A 20,988-nucleotide genomic window follows, 5' to 3' on the forward strand; every position below is an offset into this window, starting at 1 on the left:
GAAAAGACCTTGGCTCATATCAAATAAAGACCAAGTTTTGATTTGCACATGAATGTCCCCCACTAAGCCCAAATGCTCCTCTACCTTGAAAAGTTGAATAAAAGGTACCCTCCAGGCCTTCCCTGTCCTAAACTTTTGCAAGCTTTTAAAAACTTGTAGTGAAATATACAGGAATCCTATACACCCCCAAACCAATTAGCCTGACTTAAGACTCTGTCGCTGATGAATGGGAGCGTAGGCCCTCGAGAAGTGACCATCAGTATGTTAATTTATTCATTTCTAAATTTTACATAACAATTAACAGCCTTCTTTCGCATGCATGCCAGGGCTCTTATTTACTTTTCACAGACAAATACCTAAAGGACGGGAGTAAGGCATAAACATATGTGGATGTTCTGGATGTCTAAATCATTCATTTTCCCATAGGAAACGGAGAAGCTGTCGCCTTGTTTACATAACAAATCTTGACAAAAAGGACTGACAAATGTTTGTCAATGACCAACACATTAAACTCCAAATCATTCTGTGAATCTAAATAATGTTCGGTTTGGAAAGAAAATCCTGAAAAAGAGTACTACGGGAACAATATAAAGTTTATGATTGCTATTAACATTTTATGAGCTTGTCATTTCCCCAGAACAAGATCTCAAAAGCAGATTTAACCACAGACAATAAAACACTTAAACAAAAGGTAATGACCCATAGAGAGAGATATACAGAGAGGGAGCTAATGTCCAACTGCTTTAACTAGAATGGCTTTTTTACCATTCTGATAAAGCTTTTGAATGTTCAATCTAAAGCTCCTGATAGACATACACATCTCGGTCTCACTGGCTCACCTGCACAGTCGCTGAAACGCCAGCAGATGACATTGGCGACTAGAGGACAATCAACTGTATTGAAAAGATGAGAAACCGCTACGTCATTGAAAATGGTGAGACGGAGCATATGGTCTTGTGCTGGATGAATTAAAACGCAACTGGGCCAGAGCAGAAACACTTGCAAAACGCACAACATCCCAATTTTTAATTCATCATCATAACATTTCTTCACAATGTTCGCTACGCTATATCACCAGCGAATCAAACAATACAATGCATTTGTAATTTACCAGATATAATCAATTCGTGCATCGACACCATCGAGGATAAGCCATGTGGTCATTACAGTACGTCGCGAACTTCTAGATACGCAGCGTTGTGCTCTCCACGAGCATCAGCTTCGTCAGCACATTGCAGGATGTGAGAGATGTCGAGTCTCCACTCTCCTTTCACAATATGTATACAACACAACACAACCCTCGCGAAGCACCTTTTTGAAAAATAAGACGCAGCTGCGAAATAAAACGCCACGGTGTAAATGAATAGACGTCTTTTTTTGGCAGCGTCGCACCCCCGTTTGTTTACTAACGTCATTTCTCCAGGATCCCAGCACATGCCTGTGGAAGAGTGGCTGCGTCTTAACTTCACAACTCACAGGACGAAACGCCTCCTCTCCCGTTAGCCATGAGCAACCGACACTGCTTCCGTACATTAAATATAAAGGGTGGTTTCCTTACCTTGCCGTACGCATCCTCTGGTTGCTCTTCAGGGTAAAATCTGTCATTTTCTGCCGCTAAACCTTAAACATCCCTCGGCGTCACTGTGTGCTGCAGCCAAGGCAACCAAATCTCGCGATATCTGGAGTCTCAGGTGTTAACGGAGTGCGACAGCGAGACTTAGGCTATGGTCGAAATGGCATATTTACATCTTGGTGAATATTGTGCAAATGTATATAATGTAAACTAAAAAACATTTAAACATAGTTTGTGAACTAGAGAGCTTTTTATTTGACAGAAAAGGGTCAAACAAAAGGATGCTACTCTACAGTGTCCACCTGTGGTATGTTATCTGAATTTGAATACAATGCACGATATGCAAATATAATGTTTATGCAGAAATTGTATTATGGTTTATTGTGTTATGTTCTTCTATACGTAGACCCTTTTCCTACAGTTTGTTACATAGGCAATTCGCAAATACCATAGAATGTAAAGAATAGGTAAATACATGGGTCGACTACACTTTTTCATTGTATTTTATTTCGCATGTAAGAACGACAGCACCTTCTTTTGGTGTTAGTCGCAGTGTCATACAAGCAAATCTTTTTATGACCCACCTGCTTCCGTCAAATCTAATTATAGTGACAAAAGACCAAACTAAATATACGCAGTTATTTCAATCCTTTATTACGAGCATGAAGTTTAGATGTTTTTATTTATAAACCCAGATTTGTGTATTTGCTTTAATGTATTATTATGTATTATTAATATATTATAATGTGAGGTAACACTTTATTTTAAAGCAGGCTATATATGTTGCGCTTAAATATAATGAATTTAAATAACTAGAACAATTACAGGTATAACATATACTACATAACTACATATGAATGTTCATGGCTATTACTCACAACTTAACAACTAAACATCAAGCCAATCAAAACGTCAGTTTCCTGCTGAACTTCAACTTCCTGAGACAAACAGGTCTTTGTGAAATCTTTATGATCTACATTCTAATGCAGATTAAATGCATACATTGGGTTTGCTATTCACATTTCTTTAGGATTTTTTTTATATAGTAGAAGACATTGATGTGTTGGGTGTATGTGTCTGGTTATGGCAGTGCAATATAATTGAACAGGTATAAATCATTGTTTGGGGTTGTTTGAAGGGTGGCAGGTTCACAGGTCATCAGTCTCCCCATCAAATGGTATCGCGTCCAGCTCCATGTGAATGTTGCTTGGTTCAACGCTACCTCCCCAGCCAATAGGCGTGCGGTTAAAAGAGGGACGTGAGTTGACATCATGCTGATACACCACAGCTGGTTCGAGGTCCTCGGTCGCCACCTCGATGTCTGGCAGCTGGAAGGTCATCAGTTGAGCGGCCTTATCAAAGCCTCCGAAGGGTATTGCACTCCTGTGGACATTGAGAGATGGGTAATGAACAGAGACAGCAAAATTAAAAAATATATTCTATAAACATGGAACTAAGAAATGGAAGTGCAGTCAGGCACCTGTTAAAGTTCTTATATTTGCACAGCTCTATATAAGAATAGGGTCCAGGCATTTGAGGCTTCATTGTGGCTAGAAGATCTTCATTGCCCTTCATAGCCCGTTCCCAAGGCGAAGTGTATGTCTTCATATATTCAGCTCTTTTTTTCGCCTTATCCGCAGCAGCCTTAGCACGTGCCTCGCCTATAACAAATGATGGAGAACACATAAGTAAAAGCCTGCCATGTAGAGATCAATTAATTTGTTAACCATGCTTTCATTTTGAGCGTGGATGAGTTGTCTCAATCTAGGTTCCTACTCACTCTGTGAGGCATCTCCTGACACACCACCCTTCCCCCCTGCTCCTGCTGCCCCGTCAGCACCACCGGTGAGCTCCCCTGCTAGCATCCCACCCCCGGCTCCCTTGCCATAGCTTCCTGGTTTAGGAGGAGGCACTGGTGCTTGGCCGGCCCCGCCAGCATGGCCAGCCATCTGTCCACCAATCAGGCGGCCACCAACATCCATCATCTGGCCCCCCAGACTGGGCACAAACTTCTGGAGGTTATCCTTTACACAGAGATCAGTGAAATTGGTAGTTTTCAGAAGCAATACAGATTCACAGAGTAAGACTCAATATTTAGGAGTAAAGATACCAGGCAAAGCTGTGCCAGCCAAATACACAGAAGGTTATTGATAGATGTACTGTAAATGGCTCTTACGGGTAGCATTCTTACCATGGTCTCACTAGAGAAGAGATCGGGGTTATTTTCATAGATAAACTTCGCAACACGAATCTGCCTCATCTTGAACATCTTTGAGCCCTTGTTCTTCATTAGCGACAGTTCCTCCAGCATTGTATCCCTGGGTGCCTTGATCTTTTTCCCCAGGTCAAACTCTGAGGCCTCAGGTTCTGAATCGTACTCTAGGAACAATGAGTTGCTAATTTGTTAATCATAAGTTAAAAATGTAATGCTGCAGTCATAACTGTTGCCATCGTTGTTTGTAAACGTTGAATTGTATACCTTATGTATTTATTACAGTATAGCTTTATGTTGAAGTCAAAACTGAAATTTCCTGCAATATCCAACCTGACAACTCAAATGCTTATAAGCTTACTGTTCGGATTGGGGTAAGGTATGGAGAAAGTTTTGAGTATTAATCGTAGTCTTTCTATTTTTAACCCCCATATTGAAATCTTAAATTGATGACTGAGCTTCAAACTGTGCACTTACTCTCCCACGTTTAATTTTAAGCAATAATAACTTCAACATAAGTATGTACTTTTGAAATTCACTAGCGTCTGTTAAGCGTGTTAATTTCATGGCTTATTGAAAATTGCATTCAGAATCATAATTGTACTGATCAAAAGTTATAGATCAAAAGTAACAATTTGTTAGTTGGTTCTGTCTCGGGGGCTCAATTTTTCAAAGCAAAATGTACGGCATCCATGTTTGTTTGTAAGGTATGACTTATGTGTCATAAATGTCTTGCATCAAGCTGTGGCAGTCTTACCATCCTGAGTTATGTGTGACAGGTCAGTGATGATCTTGGAGAGCTTTTTCCTCTTGTTGGGTGGAGCTGGTTTTCCTGAGAGGGGCATGATTCCAAACTAAGAAACCTAAGATAAGAGGCAGAGTCTGTTTATTTGACCTTGAAAATAATGTTTTGGAGCACTGGAGAGAACGATAAAAGTCTACATGTGTCATATGCGTGACTTGTTAAACACTGCTGAAGCAAGTATACAATTATATGAAGCTACAATAAAAAAGAAACGGGGTTATTTGGGAAAAATTCACGTTGTCGGTTCTTAAATATTTTACCAGTTGAGAGTATTGTAGATGAACTATTATCCAATTTATGGTAAAAGCATGCCCTGAAAATGACACAGCACTCCCTGAGCGATCGTGGGGCGTACATGCACCTGGCGAGTGTAGGCCTCAATGACCTTAAGTTCCACAAATTCCAAATACAAGCAGACGTCTAAGGATACACGTTTAACCCACCAGAGTTTGGTTTGTTTGGGGTGGCACTTTCAGACACAACGTCATGACATAATTGTTTAGATACGGCCTTTTATACAAGAACTGTGGAATCACAATAGAACAGATACATGTATGGTCATCCCAGTCTAACTTAAAAGTAATATCTAAAGTAAACTTTTTATTTTTTCACAGAAAAGTTCTCAGTCAATAACATTTCTTAGATGTTTTCATAATGTCCTAGCTTCCTTGCAGCTTCTTTAAGACTATTTATGGCAAACACTGCATTGACTTGACTGTAACTCAATACAGTACAGCTATTTTTAATCTCGGTTTTGAAGCAAGACCTTTTAGCGACGAATCGTGGCATCGGATTATTGTCAGATACTTGGGTTCGGTCTCAAAAGTAAACTTATTATACATGCAATGGTCACTTAACTCCCCTGAAAGTTTGAAATTCTCTCAATCTTAAACGACACCTCGGTTGGATGTCTGTTGAAATGTGGGGGGTACAGTGACCCACCCTGTAAAATATTCACAAGCTGGGGTCCACTGGGGTCAAGTTCCCCCAGCTGGACAGTACAGGCTTTGCACTCCATATAAAATTATCAGCAGGCTCAGGGAGGGGTGGCGACAGAGCAGTTTTCAGCACATTCCCTCATTCTGGCACCAAAAGACACGGAGCAAACTGAGCTTTTACATTTCATTATCCAATCAATGCAAATTAAGATGATTCCAAAGCACTTCACATACTGTCAATTCTTGAACATTTGTTTCGTCGGTATCATGCCAGCAAAGAGGTATTATAGCTGCATATGTTTTCCACTCCGGCATGCAGCTGTTAGTTCAACACTATGTGCGTTTAATATGATAAGAGAAATAACATCATATAATCCACTTACCTGGTCTTTAGACTCCTTAAGGAAAGTCCTCTCAAAGTTACAGTGAAAGCAGACAAAGGATTGTGGGTTATCTCAATCAAAAGTTGACCAATTCCAGGGTACCTTTGACCTGTGGCTGGACCAAGAACCCATGCAGTGCAAAATCCAGTCAAGATTTGGATGACAGATCTTCATGCGGGAGGGAGAGCTGGGGTATGAAGGGGGAGTATGGGGTGGGGGGCATTTGGTCTGCACAGCACTTTGCTGTTAGGAATATCAAGAGACTAATATCGGTCTTGCAGATGCATCATTGGCTAAATATAGAGAGAAATAGAGAGAAAGTAAGAGAGACTGGGCACATGGTTATCAAATAGCTTCACAAGGCACAAGGATTTGAGGCTTGGTCATAATAGATTTGCACTCTTTCTTCTTTCATTAATCATCTCCAATTGCAAGAAGATTTTCGCCTTTACATCCAATAGTGGGCCCCCTTACTGTGTCTAAATTTGTTTTTATGATAATGATTTAAGCGCTGTTACACAGGTATCAGTGTTGACCAGGACAGTCAATACAGTTCTAAATAGTTTTGGTGTCAATGAGAAAATTAGAAAGAAAATTAACACATTCTCAAACATCTGACATGTTGACATGTACTTATCTCTTTCTGTGTGATTTGGACATTGCCCCTTTGTAGTCAGTCACATTTGCATTGTATTGCAATAAATTTAGATTTTTTATAATAAAAGACCATACTGCTTTGTGTTTCTGCCTATTTGGGAAGTATTGTTTCTAGACTGAATGTTTTCACCACTCATAGAGACAACACTGCTGACATCATTGACCTTACTTGCATTAGATGCACATTGTGAACGTGAGAATCTCCAAATTTGTCAATTCAGGATGAATCCACAAATAAATGGAATCGCACTGCATGTGTCAAAAGGGAAAGCTTGAAGCAGCCATAAAAAGTGCCTGAACATTATCAGCCCTAAATATAGGCGCATATGTGAGAGAATGGTGCCAGCTTCAGCCATACTAATCCAAGTGTGCAATGCCTAACTTAACCACTAGTTATCACTACAATATTTTTATAGAGATTCAACAATGCATATTTATGTGGGGTAACATATCTATAAATACTATATACAAACATTATTTCTTGGTCTCTGTGGTCATGTACAAGTGGACGTATGTATGTCAGAGAAAGCAGAAACAATAATTGAAATTCTTTGAAATGGTATTAGGTTAATACTTTTAAACAGAAATTGCAGAGCATATGTTTTTTTATTTTGATGTAAACAACACTTGTCATATTCCAGCAACCTGAGCACCACGTTGAAATGTGGAACAGAGGCGCCACCCTGTGGTGGATAGTTTCCTTGATTACATAAACACTTTTTTTCCCCAAAAGGTCTGTTCTGACCCAGATTTTTAATATAAAAACATCACATGCTTTTGTAACATTTCTTTAAATCGAGCAACATAATGAGAGCATGTATGTGACATTTCTGCATTCTCTATTGCTTGATGCCAGTGCACCATGTAATGCCATGAGACAGACAGTGTGTAAATTACAGACACATTTTATTCAAATTTTGCCAATTCATGGACATAAGACACTTCAGATTTACATCCTAAGGTTAAACTAAATACAGGTATTGCACAGAAAATATCATTTAGAGACATTAAATGCAAATTTTACAAGGAGAAAGTGATAAAATGATTTGTACAACAGCTAATATTAAGAGCACTGACCAAAGTAAAGCTTAAAATAAAACGTGATGACACGAAAGACAAATAAAACCATGGCTCGGGATTTAAAAATTACATCTACTCTACTTTTGGCAACTTCTTTTTCAACTTCTAAACTTAAGTTTAAAAGAGGAGAACTTTTTTAATTATTCATTTTCACCTGCCAATCCTGCAATCACATTTTTCTCTCAGAATTTCAAGTACACTGATTTTCTTACACTTTTAACCGTTGTTCCCTAGACTAAGGTCTCAGAATTCCTTTAAGACTTCCCTCATTTTTCTGAGAGCTTCGGGAACACATTCAGAAAACTCATCAGTATTTCTGCACGCATGTAAAAAAAAGTGTCAGAGAGGATCACGATTAATCACTTCTACAAGCTATATCAGTGCTACACTTTTCATACATGTCTTGTTTCAGTTCTCAGGTAAACTGCAAGTCTGTCTTTAAGACTCTCTCCAGCACTGCACTTTTCCAACCTTCATCACTTGCTGATCTGACCACTCAAATTCTTATAAAATAAAACGCGCAACTTAAAAGAATCCTATCTGTTTAATAGCTTGGTAGTGACATATAAATCCCACACATTGGGTCAGAGCACATTTCAATAATTCAGCCTGGTTCCTTGTTTACTTTGCTCCCACAAATAGGCTGTGACCCTCATGCACCTGTTTAGTACAACCTCTGCCAGGAGAGATATCATTTCTCATGTGCCTGAGAAAGGGCATACATAGGAAAGTAAAATCACTTATGAGATCTTAATATCGCTGTTGTTGCTCTTAAACAGAATGGAGTTTAAATAGAAAACAAACAGAGCCTTAGGTGAAAAATGTTGCATCTCCTGATTCTCCACTTAGAAACATGTATTTTCCCGCTAGACTTTCATATAAATCTTAATAGTTTCTTAAACTATTAACAACTATTAACATTTAAAAAGTCTGCATTCAGATATCTTAAAATGAACTTTAGAATACCTCATTGATTCGGGACTAAATAACCTGATGGGTGCTATGCACGTTAATTTTATAATACTATATTCTATCTGTGTGTCAACAGTTGTCTCATTTATGGGTGTTTTTATTTTTCAAAGGGAATAAAAAAAAACATCTTTGGCAAAATGTGATACTTAGTCGCTCTCCTTTTTGAGCTCCTTTCCATTCTTGAATGTGCCAAGCAGATCAAGCTAAAGGTAAGGTAAACAGAAGGGATGACACGTCACCTTACAGGTTGCCAAGACAAAACTGGAACGCGTTTACCCTTAGAAAAATATCTAAAACGCTATATCAGTCGAACCTTATGCTATGCAGTGCTGTGAAGTGGTTTTCAGAATGTTGTTTTCTACATATGACCTCATCCCTTTTAACAGGAGAACACTGCACTGCATAATCCCATTTGTCCAGCAGTCAATGACCAACTCATCTATAACATCATGTCTGTTCCAGTGACAGCCAACAGTTAAATAGACAACATTAAATGTTGTTATTTATCACAGATGGAGTTTTACATATTGATAAACATTTCACAGCAAATACACTGTATTTTCAGAATTAACATATGAATTTCAAATTTAGAAAACCTCAGTTTGTCAGTTTTGATACATACCGAGATCTTAACCAAAGTTTTGAAAAGTCTCTAAAAATGGTGCTCTACAGAACTGAAAGTGATTCTTTGCTCGTTATCATAGTGGAACCATTTTTAGTGCTTTATAGCACCATATCTTGGTGCTTCAGTGGTTCTTCAGAGATTCTTTGGGGTGGCCGAGGTGCTATATAGGACCACTTCTGTATAGAGAACCTGTTAAGCCCCTATATGGTTCTTCAGCGGTTCTATATAGCACCTGAGTCATCTCAAAGAACCGATGGTTCTATATAGCATTATAAGGGGTTCCTCTATGATTAAGAGCCAAGAACCCCTTTTAGTGCTATATATTTTTAAAAATGCTTTCACTGTCAGCTGTTCTGTTATGGTTGGGTACAGAAAGCAATATGCAAATAATAAACTTTAAAATGCAAAACCATTTGAGAACCACTGATCTAACAAACAAGCAAAAATCAATATACACTCTTAAAAACAAAGGTGTTTTAAAGGTTCTTAACAGCGATCCAATAGAAGAACCATTTTTGGTTCCACAAAGAACCATTCAGTCAAAGGTTCTTTAAAGAACTATCTCTTTCTTACTTTTTATAATCTGAATTGACTTTTTTTGCTTTATGTTTTGTGAAACATAAAGGTTCTTCAGATGTTAAAGGTTCTTTGTGGCACCAAAAGTTTCTTCTATTGCATCATATAACTTTTGTAACAACCATCCATTTAAGAGTGTGCTCGTGATACAGCAGGTACAGATACTGAATATGACAGATAATATTTAAATCAATAAGTGACCCACAACTGAACACTGTTTTCTTCAAAAATGTATCAAGTCAAAACTGTATGAATTTTGGGGAGTGAATCAAGTTACTGAACTTAGAAAATAATCTTTTTACTGAGGCAGGGTGCCAGGCCTCCACACACCGGGCTGAATGCCCACTCGTGTTGCAATAAACCGAGGTTTGGGAGCCTGGACTGGAGACTTTATGGTGTTTGGTGGTAAGAAACTTAATTCAGGGGCGCTTTTGAATTGTTTGGCAGCTTGGAGGCCAGGATAGTTCAGGCTTGACATACTTGACATGGGAGCTGGGGGTAAGTATGGCAGAGGGTGAGAAATGGGCACAGTTGCCATTTTGGGAAGTTCTGGAAGGCCTGGGGCCCTAGAAGGTGCTGAGGTGGATTGAGGTATGGCTACAGGTGGACGTGGGGAAGCAGGTGCTGGAGGTGGAGATGCCATGTCAGAGCGAGACAGATGTTCACCGAGTGTGGTCTGTGAACGTGGTACAATCACTGTGGGGTTGAGAGTTGGTGCCGACATAGGGGTGGGAGTAGAAAACCGTTTAATTTCAAACACACGTGCTGCCTTCACTGGGATCTGCCTGGGCAGGTTCAGAGTGTGCCCCTCCCTCTGTTGCCTCTGGTTGGAAGGGTTTGAAGATTGTGCTTTGACCCCATCACCAAAACTAAACATTGCTGAGTTCAGCTGGTAAGGCTGCCTTCTCATAAAGTCTAAGGCCTTGATACCCTCTTTCTGGGTCCCATAACCTCCCCTACTTCCTTTGGATCTTTCCTCAGACACCTTGGCCCCTCCGCGCAGGACCCCAACAGGACACGAGGGAGACAGCAGAGGGTTGTAACCTATGGGTGGAGGAGCTCGAACGTTTGGAGAATACTTCCATTGGGATTGGCCTGAAGAGGGCTCAAGTGGATGGATCACATCCATGACTGATTGAGATTTGAGAATTTGCTGTAGAGGTTGCTGTGGTGGTGGAGAATCCACAACAAACCAATCCATTCGACTCTGTCTACGAGCAAACAGCTCTGCACCTTTTCCTTCAGCCTGAGGAATCTGTGACATTTCTGTGATGATCCGTGGCTTAGGAGCCACAGGTGGTGGGACCCTTGTCCTACTGTCATCTGTGTTTTGGGGAACAGTTTCAGGTTCATAATACCCACGTCTGGGTCGCTCATCAAAGTTCTGCACCATAGTCAAAAGCTCAGGATTTGGTGAGTTCTTCTTGATGTCAGGAACCTTAAACATGGGCTTGTACGAGCTACGCCAACGGGCCTCTTGGAGAATACCTGTGCGGCCGCCAGCAGCAGTGGTTTTGTCGCGATACACAACAGAAGACACTGGGGACACAGATATGGAAGGGTTGACTGGCGCTGCAGGGGTCAAGGTAGTAGAGGCCTGGGGTGGTATGGATATGGGTTGAGGAGTCATAACGGGAGCCACTGAGGTTACAGTAGTTCCAATATGGATTGCATGACCAGGAGCTGTTTGTGTTTCTAAAGAATAGGAAGGCTCTTTTGTTTGAACCATGGGAGGTGGCACTGATGCAACCTGGATGTTCTCCACTGAGGAGAAGTGGTGCGCAGGTTGAGAATATGATTCCACAGATGCAGTTGGAGGGTTAGTAGGTTTGGCAGGCATTAAAGGCTGTGTGGGTATCATTTGCGGAAATGCATCAGCACTTTGGCTTCCTGTGAACTGGCTAGAGAAGGATGCAGAGGTGACACCCATGGTACACTCCTCGGATGCTGTTGAGAATGGAGGTGCCATCACAGCCACTGAAACAGGTCTAGGTGTCTTCTTACTGACTGAAGGGCGAAAGACAACAGGAGCAGTAGCTGCGCGGTGGGTAATGCAGCCTGGGGCAAAAGGTCTGGCAGTTCGGTTTAACACAGAGGTGGGAGGAAGTTCCGGTAGAGGAGTAGGTAATGGAAGCATCACGGTTTCAGCCTGCATTATTGAAAGATTAGTTATAGGCACCACAGGAGCTTGCACAGGAGCTAGCACTAATGTGTTTGAAGTATCTCCGGGGATAGTCGGGGGGGCTTGAGGTGTGCTGATGTTTGTTTGCATTTCTGTTTGTGGGAAGTCCTTGTGCATTTTTGAAGGTGTGGCAGGTTTTGGGGCAACTTGTGGCAGCTGGACATAAGGTTTTGTCATAAGGTCTGGAGGCATTTGAGGTTGTGTCTTTAGGTCAGGCAATGCATGCATTTGGCTTTGCAAGTATTCCTGGGCAGCTTCCATTTTCTTTGCATGTTCCTCAGCCCTCCTCCTTTGCTGCTCAAACAACTGCGCCCCCTTTCCAGAGGTGTCACTTAGACCTGGACTGAGAGCACCCCCATCCTCTCCATCCAATCCTCTGGATACAGATCTTTTTTCCAACATGTCAAGGTAGTCACTGTCCCAAGTGGGATCAGGTGCAGCAGAAAAGCCTTCCTCGTCAAACTCTGATTCACTGCCGGGAAATGTGCCATCCTCATCTTGAGAGCTCTGTCTCATGTCCTCATCAACACTTCCAAAGCTGGTCAGGGTGTATTTCTTGGAGCGCTGACGGCGCTTTTTGAACATCAAAACACCCTTTGAATGAGGGTTTGGTGCATCTGTCAGTAGTGAGGCAATGGTGCGGCATTTGGATCGAGCCTCTTTCACCTGTTTATCTGTGACTGTCTCTCCACGGTTCAATTCTGCATAAAAGGAGATAAAAACAGAGTTAAAATAGAATTTAAATGAAATGACATGTTGAATGACAGCATTGTTATCAGTTTATCTATAGATGGCCTATTTAAAGCTTTTTTTGGTTCTACTTTATATGCGTAGTCTTGGTTACTTAGTTATTATTACTCGGTTATCTTTTCTAATAATTAAAGCCACATTAAAGTAATAGTTCACTCAAAAATGAAAATGATTCATCATTTATTCAGCCTAATGTCATTTTAAAACGTTATGAATTTATTTCTTCTGCAGAACATAAAGATGATATTTTGAAGAATGTTGGTAACCAAATAAAATCGGATCCCATTGACTTCCAATGTTTGAACAAAACCACAGAGACATTTCTTAAAAGCATCTTCTTTTGTGTTCCACAGATGATGTCAAACAGGATTGAAATGGCTTGAGCATTCATAAATGATCAATTATATTTTTTTATTTGTCAATTGTCTCATTACACCTGCATTATTGTGCAGAAGGCGGTTTGTGAGGAGCTGCATATTTTATCTGTCTGTCATGCTGCTAAGATTATACACGAATATGGCAATTAAAAGAAAGATTAGAATCATATTAATGCAAAGATGATTTGTGTATAGCGACATGCTTAATTTGATGGTGTTTGATTGTGGTCCCTGAGATCCTGAAAAAGTTAAGAGTGCACTTGAGAGTTATCTTTAGATTTATGACTGTTTATTTATTCCGCTGCTTTAAATGACACTGCCTGAAATAGCTGTGGCTCTAAGGACGCATGTGCACTTTATATAAAAACAGTGTTCAGGTCTTGTAGCACACTGGGCTTAATATGAAATGTAATAAATAACACAGGGCTTTACTTTAAGATGTTATACCAATAGAATTCTGTTGTAAAAATGTATTTGAAGTTATCATTTAGCAAATCGGTTTTCCAACTCTAAAATTATTTACATTAAAAAGAGTCAACAAATACAATAACTGCTGAATCTTATTTTTCCTAGAATAATTTTGTAGTATTAATCATACACATTCTAGTTTTTCTCCATACAGTAATTCAATACAAGGGTATTTAATATTCCAATATTAAATAACTAATCCCATCATAAAACACAGATGTCAATGTGTTGTTTACCACCTGATCTAGGATCAACAATCACACATTCCCCGGCTGCCCTCCATGATCAATGTCACACCTCTAAGATCCTGTTATGTTTATTACAAACCGATCAGCATTGATGCTGTCATATTAGGAATGTAAAACACGTGCAACGTTGCATGCCTGGTATGCTTCATATAAAATTTGATCAAGACTAACATGCCTACTAAAGTATGCTAATTTGTGACTTGCATCGATGGCGTTCAAATGACGCTAAATTCCAACCAGATGCTTCCACTCATGTGTGAAACAATAACGAAATGCTCGGCATATTCACAACAGCGAACAGCTGATTTTCTGGAGTGGTGTACTGGTGGAGGTAGAGAGAACGCAGCAAGCATGTGAGGAACACTGTCACCTGATATGAGCCAGCAGCTGGAGATGCTTATGCCAGCTCATATACAGCAGTACTCAGTTTATCAACCTTATGAGCTTTAGGACAAATTTAGACTGTGGTGTTGGCTAAAAGACTCGACCCTCCTCTCTTCAAGAGGTTACATGGAGGATTATTATTCTAACTATGTTACCTGCGACTATGTTAGGCTGTGACTTTCAAAGCAAAGACAGATCTCCCCGACTGCTTGAAACTGGTATACTCACTTGCTTGTTTTGCTTTATCCATGTATGTTAAGGTGAGTTCCTCATCCACCGGATGGTCAACTGGTCCGACCATGGGCACCAACTGAGCACGAGACCTCAACATCATAGCTTCTTTGGCTCTCTCTGGAGACACAAGTGGAACATTTGTTGTCTCCTGAAATCCACTATCCTCCTCTAATAGCCCTTCTTGTGGGTTCTGGTCATCCGCACTTGCGGATGAAGTCTCAGTGGATGTCTGTGTGGACCAGACTCCAGTAAAAGGTGGCTGGTAAATCACTTCTTTGCGGGCTACGCCGCGCAATGTGTCTCCTCTCTCATTATGCCCCAGAAGATGGTACACTTGGGCATCCGATGCGCTGTCATACCCGCTCATCTCTGAAGTCTCTGCTCCTTCTGGTGAGGCTCGACCAGCCTTGCCTGGAGAATTGCTGGGACTGCGTCGCTTTGGCTTGCGTTGCCTCTCGTGGGCTGCCACGTCTGCGTCACTGTCTGTTTCTCCGTAGTAGGCTTCACTTCCTGGAGGGGAGGTCAAGCTGCTGCGGCCAGTCGGAGATATCAGGGATCGGTGGATCTGTCGGACGGTGGGCTGGTGAGATCTAGAGCTCGATGGTGACATGGCCCTAAGGGCTGCACGGTACTCTTTATCAATGCGGGGAGAAGGAGCTCGAGCAACAAGAACCACCGACTGAAAGCCAGCCGGTGCCCTGATAGACAAAACAGCACAATTGTGGTGAGAAACAGTTGCTTAAAGAAGCCTTGGCTTGAAAATCTATCAAACACACCACACAGATAAAACATCACTAAGGTATGGGATGGTTTACCTCCTAACCCGGATGTGTAGCGTTCCTGGTATGCTGTCGATCAGGTTCATGGCCTCGGCATGTGACAAACTCCCACAGGAATTGTCATTGATGGAGACCAGTTCATCTCCCTCACGCAGTCCAGCTCTACATGCTTTACTTCGTTTTCGCACCTACAGGATAAATGTACATCATGTTACTGCAAAACAAATATATTGATTATACACAATGATTCGCACTCCAAAAAAATCTCAAATGGACCATAAAACAACTTTGGCCACATAAAATGTATGGCAGCTTTTTAAATGATGTACAATGTATAACATAATATCAATAGCTGCTTACTCGGAGCATATCAGAAGGCTGGCAAAGATACAGGTAGGGAACAGATAAACCCACATGCCAGTACTTGAGATATTTTTTTGCATTTGGACCGTTCCATTGGCTTCCAGAGAGAATATCAATACAACCTCTTGTGTCTGGCATATTACCCAGCACACTTGGAGGTGAAATACCAGCTCTCATTTCAGTTTTTTGTTCATACTCATATTCTTAAGTCTTTAATTTCTACTTAAAAATAATTATACTAAATTTTACTTGAAATAACTGGATATATACACTCTGAAAACAGTTAGCCTTAATAACAACTGTTATCCTTACCTGAACACATGTCTGTGTTATTTCTTGGGACAACATGTTTAGTGTTACGTTCAAAACAAGTTGTGTTAAAAAACACAAAACAAGGCGTTAAAATAAACGCATCCATTTTGAGTGCGTCAGATCAGTTTCTGGGTCATTTTTTTATTCTGTGTCTGTCACAATCACATGAATCACTTTGAAACCGAGTGAGTGCTGATATAAATTGATGCGTGATAAAAAAAATTATGCTAAAATAGAAGAGTGTTCAGTATTAGAGTGTTAAGACAATACTTGAACCTTATCCCATGTTTTTTGACGTCACATTGTTTCGTTTACCAAATGGACCAACATTCAAATAACTATAGTAAACAATATTACATATTTTATATTCTACGTTTATAACACTATATAAATCATTTCTGTCTTTGTCCCCTAGTGGTTGACTTTGATCATTAAGTCTTTGAAATCAAATAAATGGATCAGTATGATTTGTGATCAAATCATTCATATTATTTTTGTGAACAGGTGCAACAGATTCATTGATTGGACTCAAAAGGGATTAATTTCATGAATTTACGAATAACTCAATTGCCTTTAAACGGAGTACCCACATGATAACATTCATGCCCTCAAACTCATGTAGAACAATATCTGGAATTAAAGTACAATAAACTATTTTCTACAAAACACCTCATACACACATCAAAAGACTGCTACTTGTCCAGTACGCAAAAGAGTTTATCATGAAGTACAACAGAAATGACTTTACTTTTCACGTTTAACCCCTAGCGCATTAGTTATATATGATTCAATATGTTAAGAATCAGTTTGTAAGATTCGAGGATAGGATTTCAGGCGGTACCTGAAAGTTCACAGCTCGAAGTCATTTAGCTTTTTTGGTACAGGATCAATTGCACACCACACTGTGCAGGGGCCTGTGCTGGTGTCAATTACAGCTTAAGGATTAAGTTTAGAACTATGAGCCATAAACTAACATCACAGGCATTGAAATTATATGAAAGTCCATTAACCTATCTCTTCTGTGTTCATTGCAACCGTACCTTGGCGACCTGCAGAGGCTTCTGGTGCTCTTGTCCTCCCTGAAGTCTGAAGCCCCATGGTGCTCCTCCGGAGAGGGTGATGATGACTTCCTCAGCCACCATGATGGAAATCTGTGCTTCTGCTTCAGGTTAGTTTGTCGGCGTTGGGGGGCCCTCAGCACAAAAGCTCCATATTTTTACAGGCCCCCCTCAGAGAAAATGACTGCAACGCTGTCTTTCTAACGTTCTTCTTGGTGCCCACCTGAGTCGAGTCTTTCACGAATACATGCAGATCCCTCCCACGCCCTGAACTGGATGCCGGTGATAGAGACCCAGCAATAAAGGAAGTTAAAATAGAGAGGGAAAGAGTGTCCCTGGGCAGTGGAATTCTGTGCTGGATGAAGGCAGAACCTAGTTCCACACAGCTGTGTTGTCACTCACAGAGCTGGCTGAAGCAAGGGGACGTGCACTGCTTATGTAAAAATAGACATTTGCCTTTCTTCCTAATGATGGGGAGGGGTGAGCAGTCAAACATTTTACTGCAAGAGTTCAAGCTAAGCTACGTTCAGACTGTCACCTCAATTTTTGTGCATATCCGATTGAAATCCAATTTAAATGATTGATTGTCCACACTGTGTATAGCAACTGTTCAGATCCAATTTGAGTGTCCCTCGGTGCTCTCTCATTTTTTACAATATCTGATTTGGTTTCGATGGCAATGACAGGGAGCTTTGAACTTCATGCGTCGCTGTGGAGACCGATCGGTGTATGACATTGCAATAGCGCGAGAGTGATTACACAGCACACTGCTCATATTTCTTATAATATGATGGTGTTTAGCCGCTGCACTGCACAGCAGCATTATATCTGCAAAGACGTCTGACCTGCTTAAGTTTCAACGTGGCTTAAGACAAGAGCTTCTCAAACCCGATCCGAGCGATCAGACTGAAACGGATTTCCAGAAATGCGATTGAATAGGATTTCAAACCACATATGAATGGATTTCATGTGATTTTTGCCGTTCACACTCGCTAAATATGATCGGATATGCCCAAAAATCGGACTTGCAGTGACAGTCAGTGACTTTCTATATGCATGATATTTTACAACTGTAACATGCAAAGAGAGACACATTTTTTCTGAATTTAAACTATACTCCGTTCTGATGAAAAATTCTGCTGACATTATGAAAAGCATTATGAGGAGAGTAAAGACACCTCTGTTTAAATGATCTTTTATTAAATACTTTGAAATGTTTCAATAACAAAGTTATGATGGTTTAACAACATTCAAACAAACACTTGATAGATTTAAATTCATAGTTTTATTAATTGTATGGTCATGCAAAAAAATCCAGCATCCAATTAAACCTAAGAGTATAGTCATATTTAGTCCCATCATATATGGTTACAATGCAAAAAGTTGTCAAGAATTGTGAAACATACCAAGCTAAAGCTGTTTTAATCTCTTTTTGTCCTTTTCTTTACAAAAAGATTACATTTTAGCACTGGAAACCATATTTCAGAGCCACATTTCATTTACCCTGAAGATGCAGGTAACATACATAGATTTCAATTTTAGGTAAACACATACAGTGAAAAATATTACCAGAAAGTTACACATGCATATTTTCTGCCTCTTGAACTGCATATATGGTTTGGTTGTTAGAGTGGGTTTAACTAGTTATTTAGTTGGCGTGTCCACCTAACAGTCACAAGAACTGCAGTCTCCTGCATCTGAAAATATCTCCTCTCTTGACTGTTTGTTTTATTTGTTAACTATACAACAATCTGGACACTTTCCCTTCTTAGAGAAGAGAACAAACTATGACTGAAGGAAGGATCATAGTCATTGGGTATGTAGCACAGACGGGACACACACAAAACTGCAGCAGGGAGAGACAGAGAGCACAGTTTGGTGACACAGCAGATGGTTTCATCTGTGAACGCACAAGATGCTTTAGGGCAGGAGTTCGTTTTTAAACAGAGTTATCGTTTGCTGCCCAACTTCAAAAAAGTATGTCACAAGCGATGGCTTAGCACAGAGTGGGAGGGGTGAACAGCAAAGCCCCCCTCAGGCATCAAAAATCACACAAGACCCTACGCAATAACACAGTCAAGAACAGTGCACCAATGTAAGACAGTCAAACAGATTCACACACGGAAACTTTAAAGGGAACACAATGTGTCTGTGTGCTTAAACACATCCAAATCAGCATCATATATGACATTTAACAACATATGTTTACTTTGCGATCAGAAAGAGTTGTGTTTGTGCGTGACGGTTTACCAAGTGTTTGTTGAGTGTGGGATTAAAAGGAAGCCTCCCCGATTAGCTAAGCGCTCGATTCATCCCTCATAAGTATTTACAGATTATACTGAGGAAAAATATAACATAACACGATGCAACAAATCCATGACAAACACCAACATTCAGAAAATCAGAACAGATTCTGCAAAAAAAATGGACCACAGAAAACTCCTTAAACTGCATTCAGAATGTCTTTTTCATTCAATATCCTGTCTGTACACTAGAAGGCCAAGTGACCATTGTCCAAGCAAACCATAATCACTTCAACTCACTATCTATCATGAAAACTGCAACAACGCAACAGAAAAATATAAGTCTGCAGACGCTCATGGAGGGGAAATGTGACAGTTTGGAGTGTTGGGACTCCATGGATGGATTTCATAACCTGAAGTTGGAAAGCAGTCCACATATAAAGTGAACAGATCAGCGTTAAGCTTATGTGCAAAACAGTACAGGCCATTTTATTTATTTGCTTTTTGACATGCCTAGGAACTACAAAAAGATGTGCACAGCAGCTGGAAGCCTAAAGGGTGAGTATTTTTGAGAAAGTTTATAGTATGCAAGTAGTGTTTAGTGCCCCCTGGTGACCAGGAGACAAGCAATAAATTCAGAACACTGATTTAAAACGAAACTTCAGGTTCAGACAGCTGGGAGGTTATGGATGCAAACACACAGGAAGCCAAAAAACCCAACTCAACTACTTTAAACACCAGAGAACAACAAGCATATCGAGCCCAAGAAAGACATTTACACAAACACCAACATTCAACTCGCACATCTCCCCTCCCCATACCCTAAAACCACAGACTGTTTATTCCCTTCTCGTGATAAATAACTATTTATGCGCAACTACAGTAAATCGTGCCCCACTTTAAAACAATTCTCTTGAAAACACAGAAAACGTACAAATACAGCATAATTTAGAAGATAAAAAAATCAGGAATTCCACAAAATAATACACTACAACGTACCAAAAAAAACCCTTTCCCAACCTTATCCTCCCTTTCAAGAAAAATAAAAGCAACATTAAAAACATCCTCTTCTTAAAGATGTCAAGAGTCTACACTTTGGTGCTTTAACGTTTGATATTTATCAACTTAACATTTTTCTGTTCCTCTGATATGCTGTTCAATCACATTCTTTGCATAAGAAAAACTAAATCTAATAAACTCCATTTACTCCTTAAATGGCGTGCTCTTATTTTTAAAAACACATTTCTGATTCCCTCCATTACTATCAGTTGTTAATTACACAAGTGAAGATCTCAATATTTTACAATATATTAATACTTTAAACACCATTTCCGAATGTTGGGCAGCAGAGATTATGGGATTATGGGTAAAGACAATACAGCGCCCCGTGTGGGCATTAGAAGCATGCAGCATCCAGAAGGCGGGGCTGCTGCCATGGCCGCCCGCCCCACGTCTAGCTAGGGTTGGGCAGAAGTGGTGGCCACAGTTTGCTTTAAATACATTTCTTTGTTGTGTCAATTTTTTCCCCTTACGTTTTCAAAACTTCAAGAGGTTCTCTTACGGCCGGGCTCCAGGCGGCAATACGTGCACGGAGAAGAAATGCTCCAATCACTTTTAGTATTCAGGCATGCTGAAGGAAAGAGAAGTTCAATCAGGGACATATGAATCTATATTCATTATTTTCAAACACCAAAGTTTGGATGTAGAACAGAAAACACATGGGCATCACACTGGTGTTTTAAGAAGAACTCATTAACATTGTACTCCGA

The 20,988-nt window shown here is 40.2% G+C and overlaps 4 protein-coding genes across 32 annotated transcripts in view; all 4 read right to left on the bottom strand.

Moving 5' to 3' along the window:
- The window catches only part of usp54a (ubiquitin specific peptidase 54a), a 43,790-nt gene extending 42,116 nt beyond the window's left edge, over positions 1–1,674 (bottom strand). Inside the window, exon 1 of the mRNA XM_056760405.1 lies at positions 1,559–1,674. The gene's annotated coding sequence lies outside the window, so the exon portion shown is untranslated. The remainder of the gene's footprint in view (positions 1–1,558) is intronic.
- A 386-nt stretch (positions 1,675–2,060) lies between these two features.
- Positions 2,061–6,114, bottom strand: myoz1a (myozenin 1a). The gene is made up of 6 exons (XM_056761128.1): positions 5,912–6,114; positions 4,543–4,648; positions 3,765–3,952; positions 3,354–3,597; positions 3,054–3,234; positions 2,061–2,956 (listed from the first exon to the last, which is right to left on the bottom strand). The coding sequence occupies exons 2-6, from the start codon at positions 4,628–4,630 to the stop codon at positions 2,722–2,724; spliced, it is 936 nt and encodes a 311-aa protein (XP_056617106.1). The 5' UTR covers positions 4,631–4,648; positions 5,912–6,114; the 3' UTR covers positions 2,061–2,721.
- Positions 6,115–7,455: 1,341 nt separating this feature from the next.
- Positions 7,456–17,379, bottom strand: synpo2la (synaptopodin 2-like a). Its single transcript, XM_056761440.1, has 4 exons — positions 16,959–17,379; positions 15,280–15,431; positions 14,459–15,162; positions 7,456–12,704 (listed from the first exon to the last, which is right to left on the bottom strand). The coding sequence occupies exons 1-4, from the start codon at positions 17,058–17,060 to the stop codon at positions 10,120–10,122; spliced, it is 3,543 nt and encodes a 1,180-aa protein (XP_056617418.1). The 5' UTR covers positions 17,061–17,379; the 3' UTR covers positions 7,456–10,119.
- An 863-nt stretch (positions 17,380–18,242) lies between these two features.
- camk2g2 (calcium/calmodulin-dependent protein kinase (CaM kinase) II gamma 2) overlaps positions 18,243–20,988 on the bottom strand; it is a 61,934-nt gene continuing 59,188 nt past the window's right edge. For all 29 annotated transcript variants that reach the window (XM_056760550.1, XM_056760548.1, XM_056760553.1 and 26 more), the window contains one exon: positions 18,243–20,849. The gene's annotated coding sequence lies outside the window, so the exon portion shown is untranslated. The remainder of the gene's footprint in view (positions 20,850–20,988) is intronic.

This window comes from Triplophysa dalaica, chromosome 11 (genome assembly GCF_015846415.1).
Source record: "Triplophysa dalaica isolate WHDGS20190420 chromosome 11, ASM1584641v1, whole genome shotgun sequence".
Lineage (NCBI taxonomy): Eukaryota > Metazoa > Chordata > Actinopteri > Cypriniformes > Nemacheilidae > Triplophysa > Triplophysa dalaica.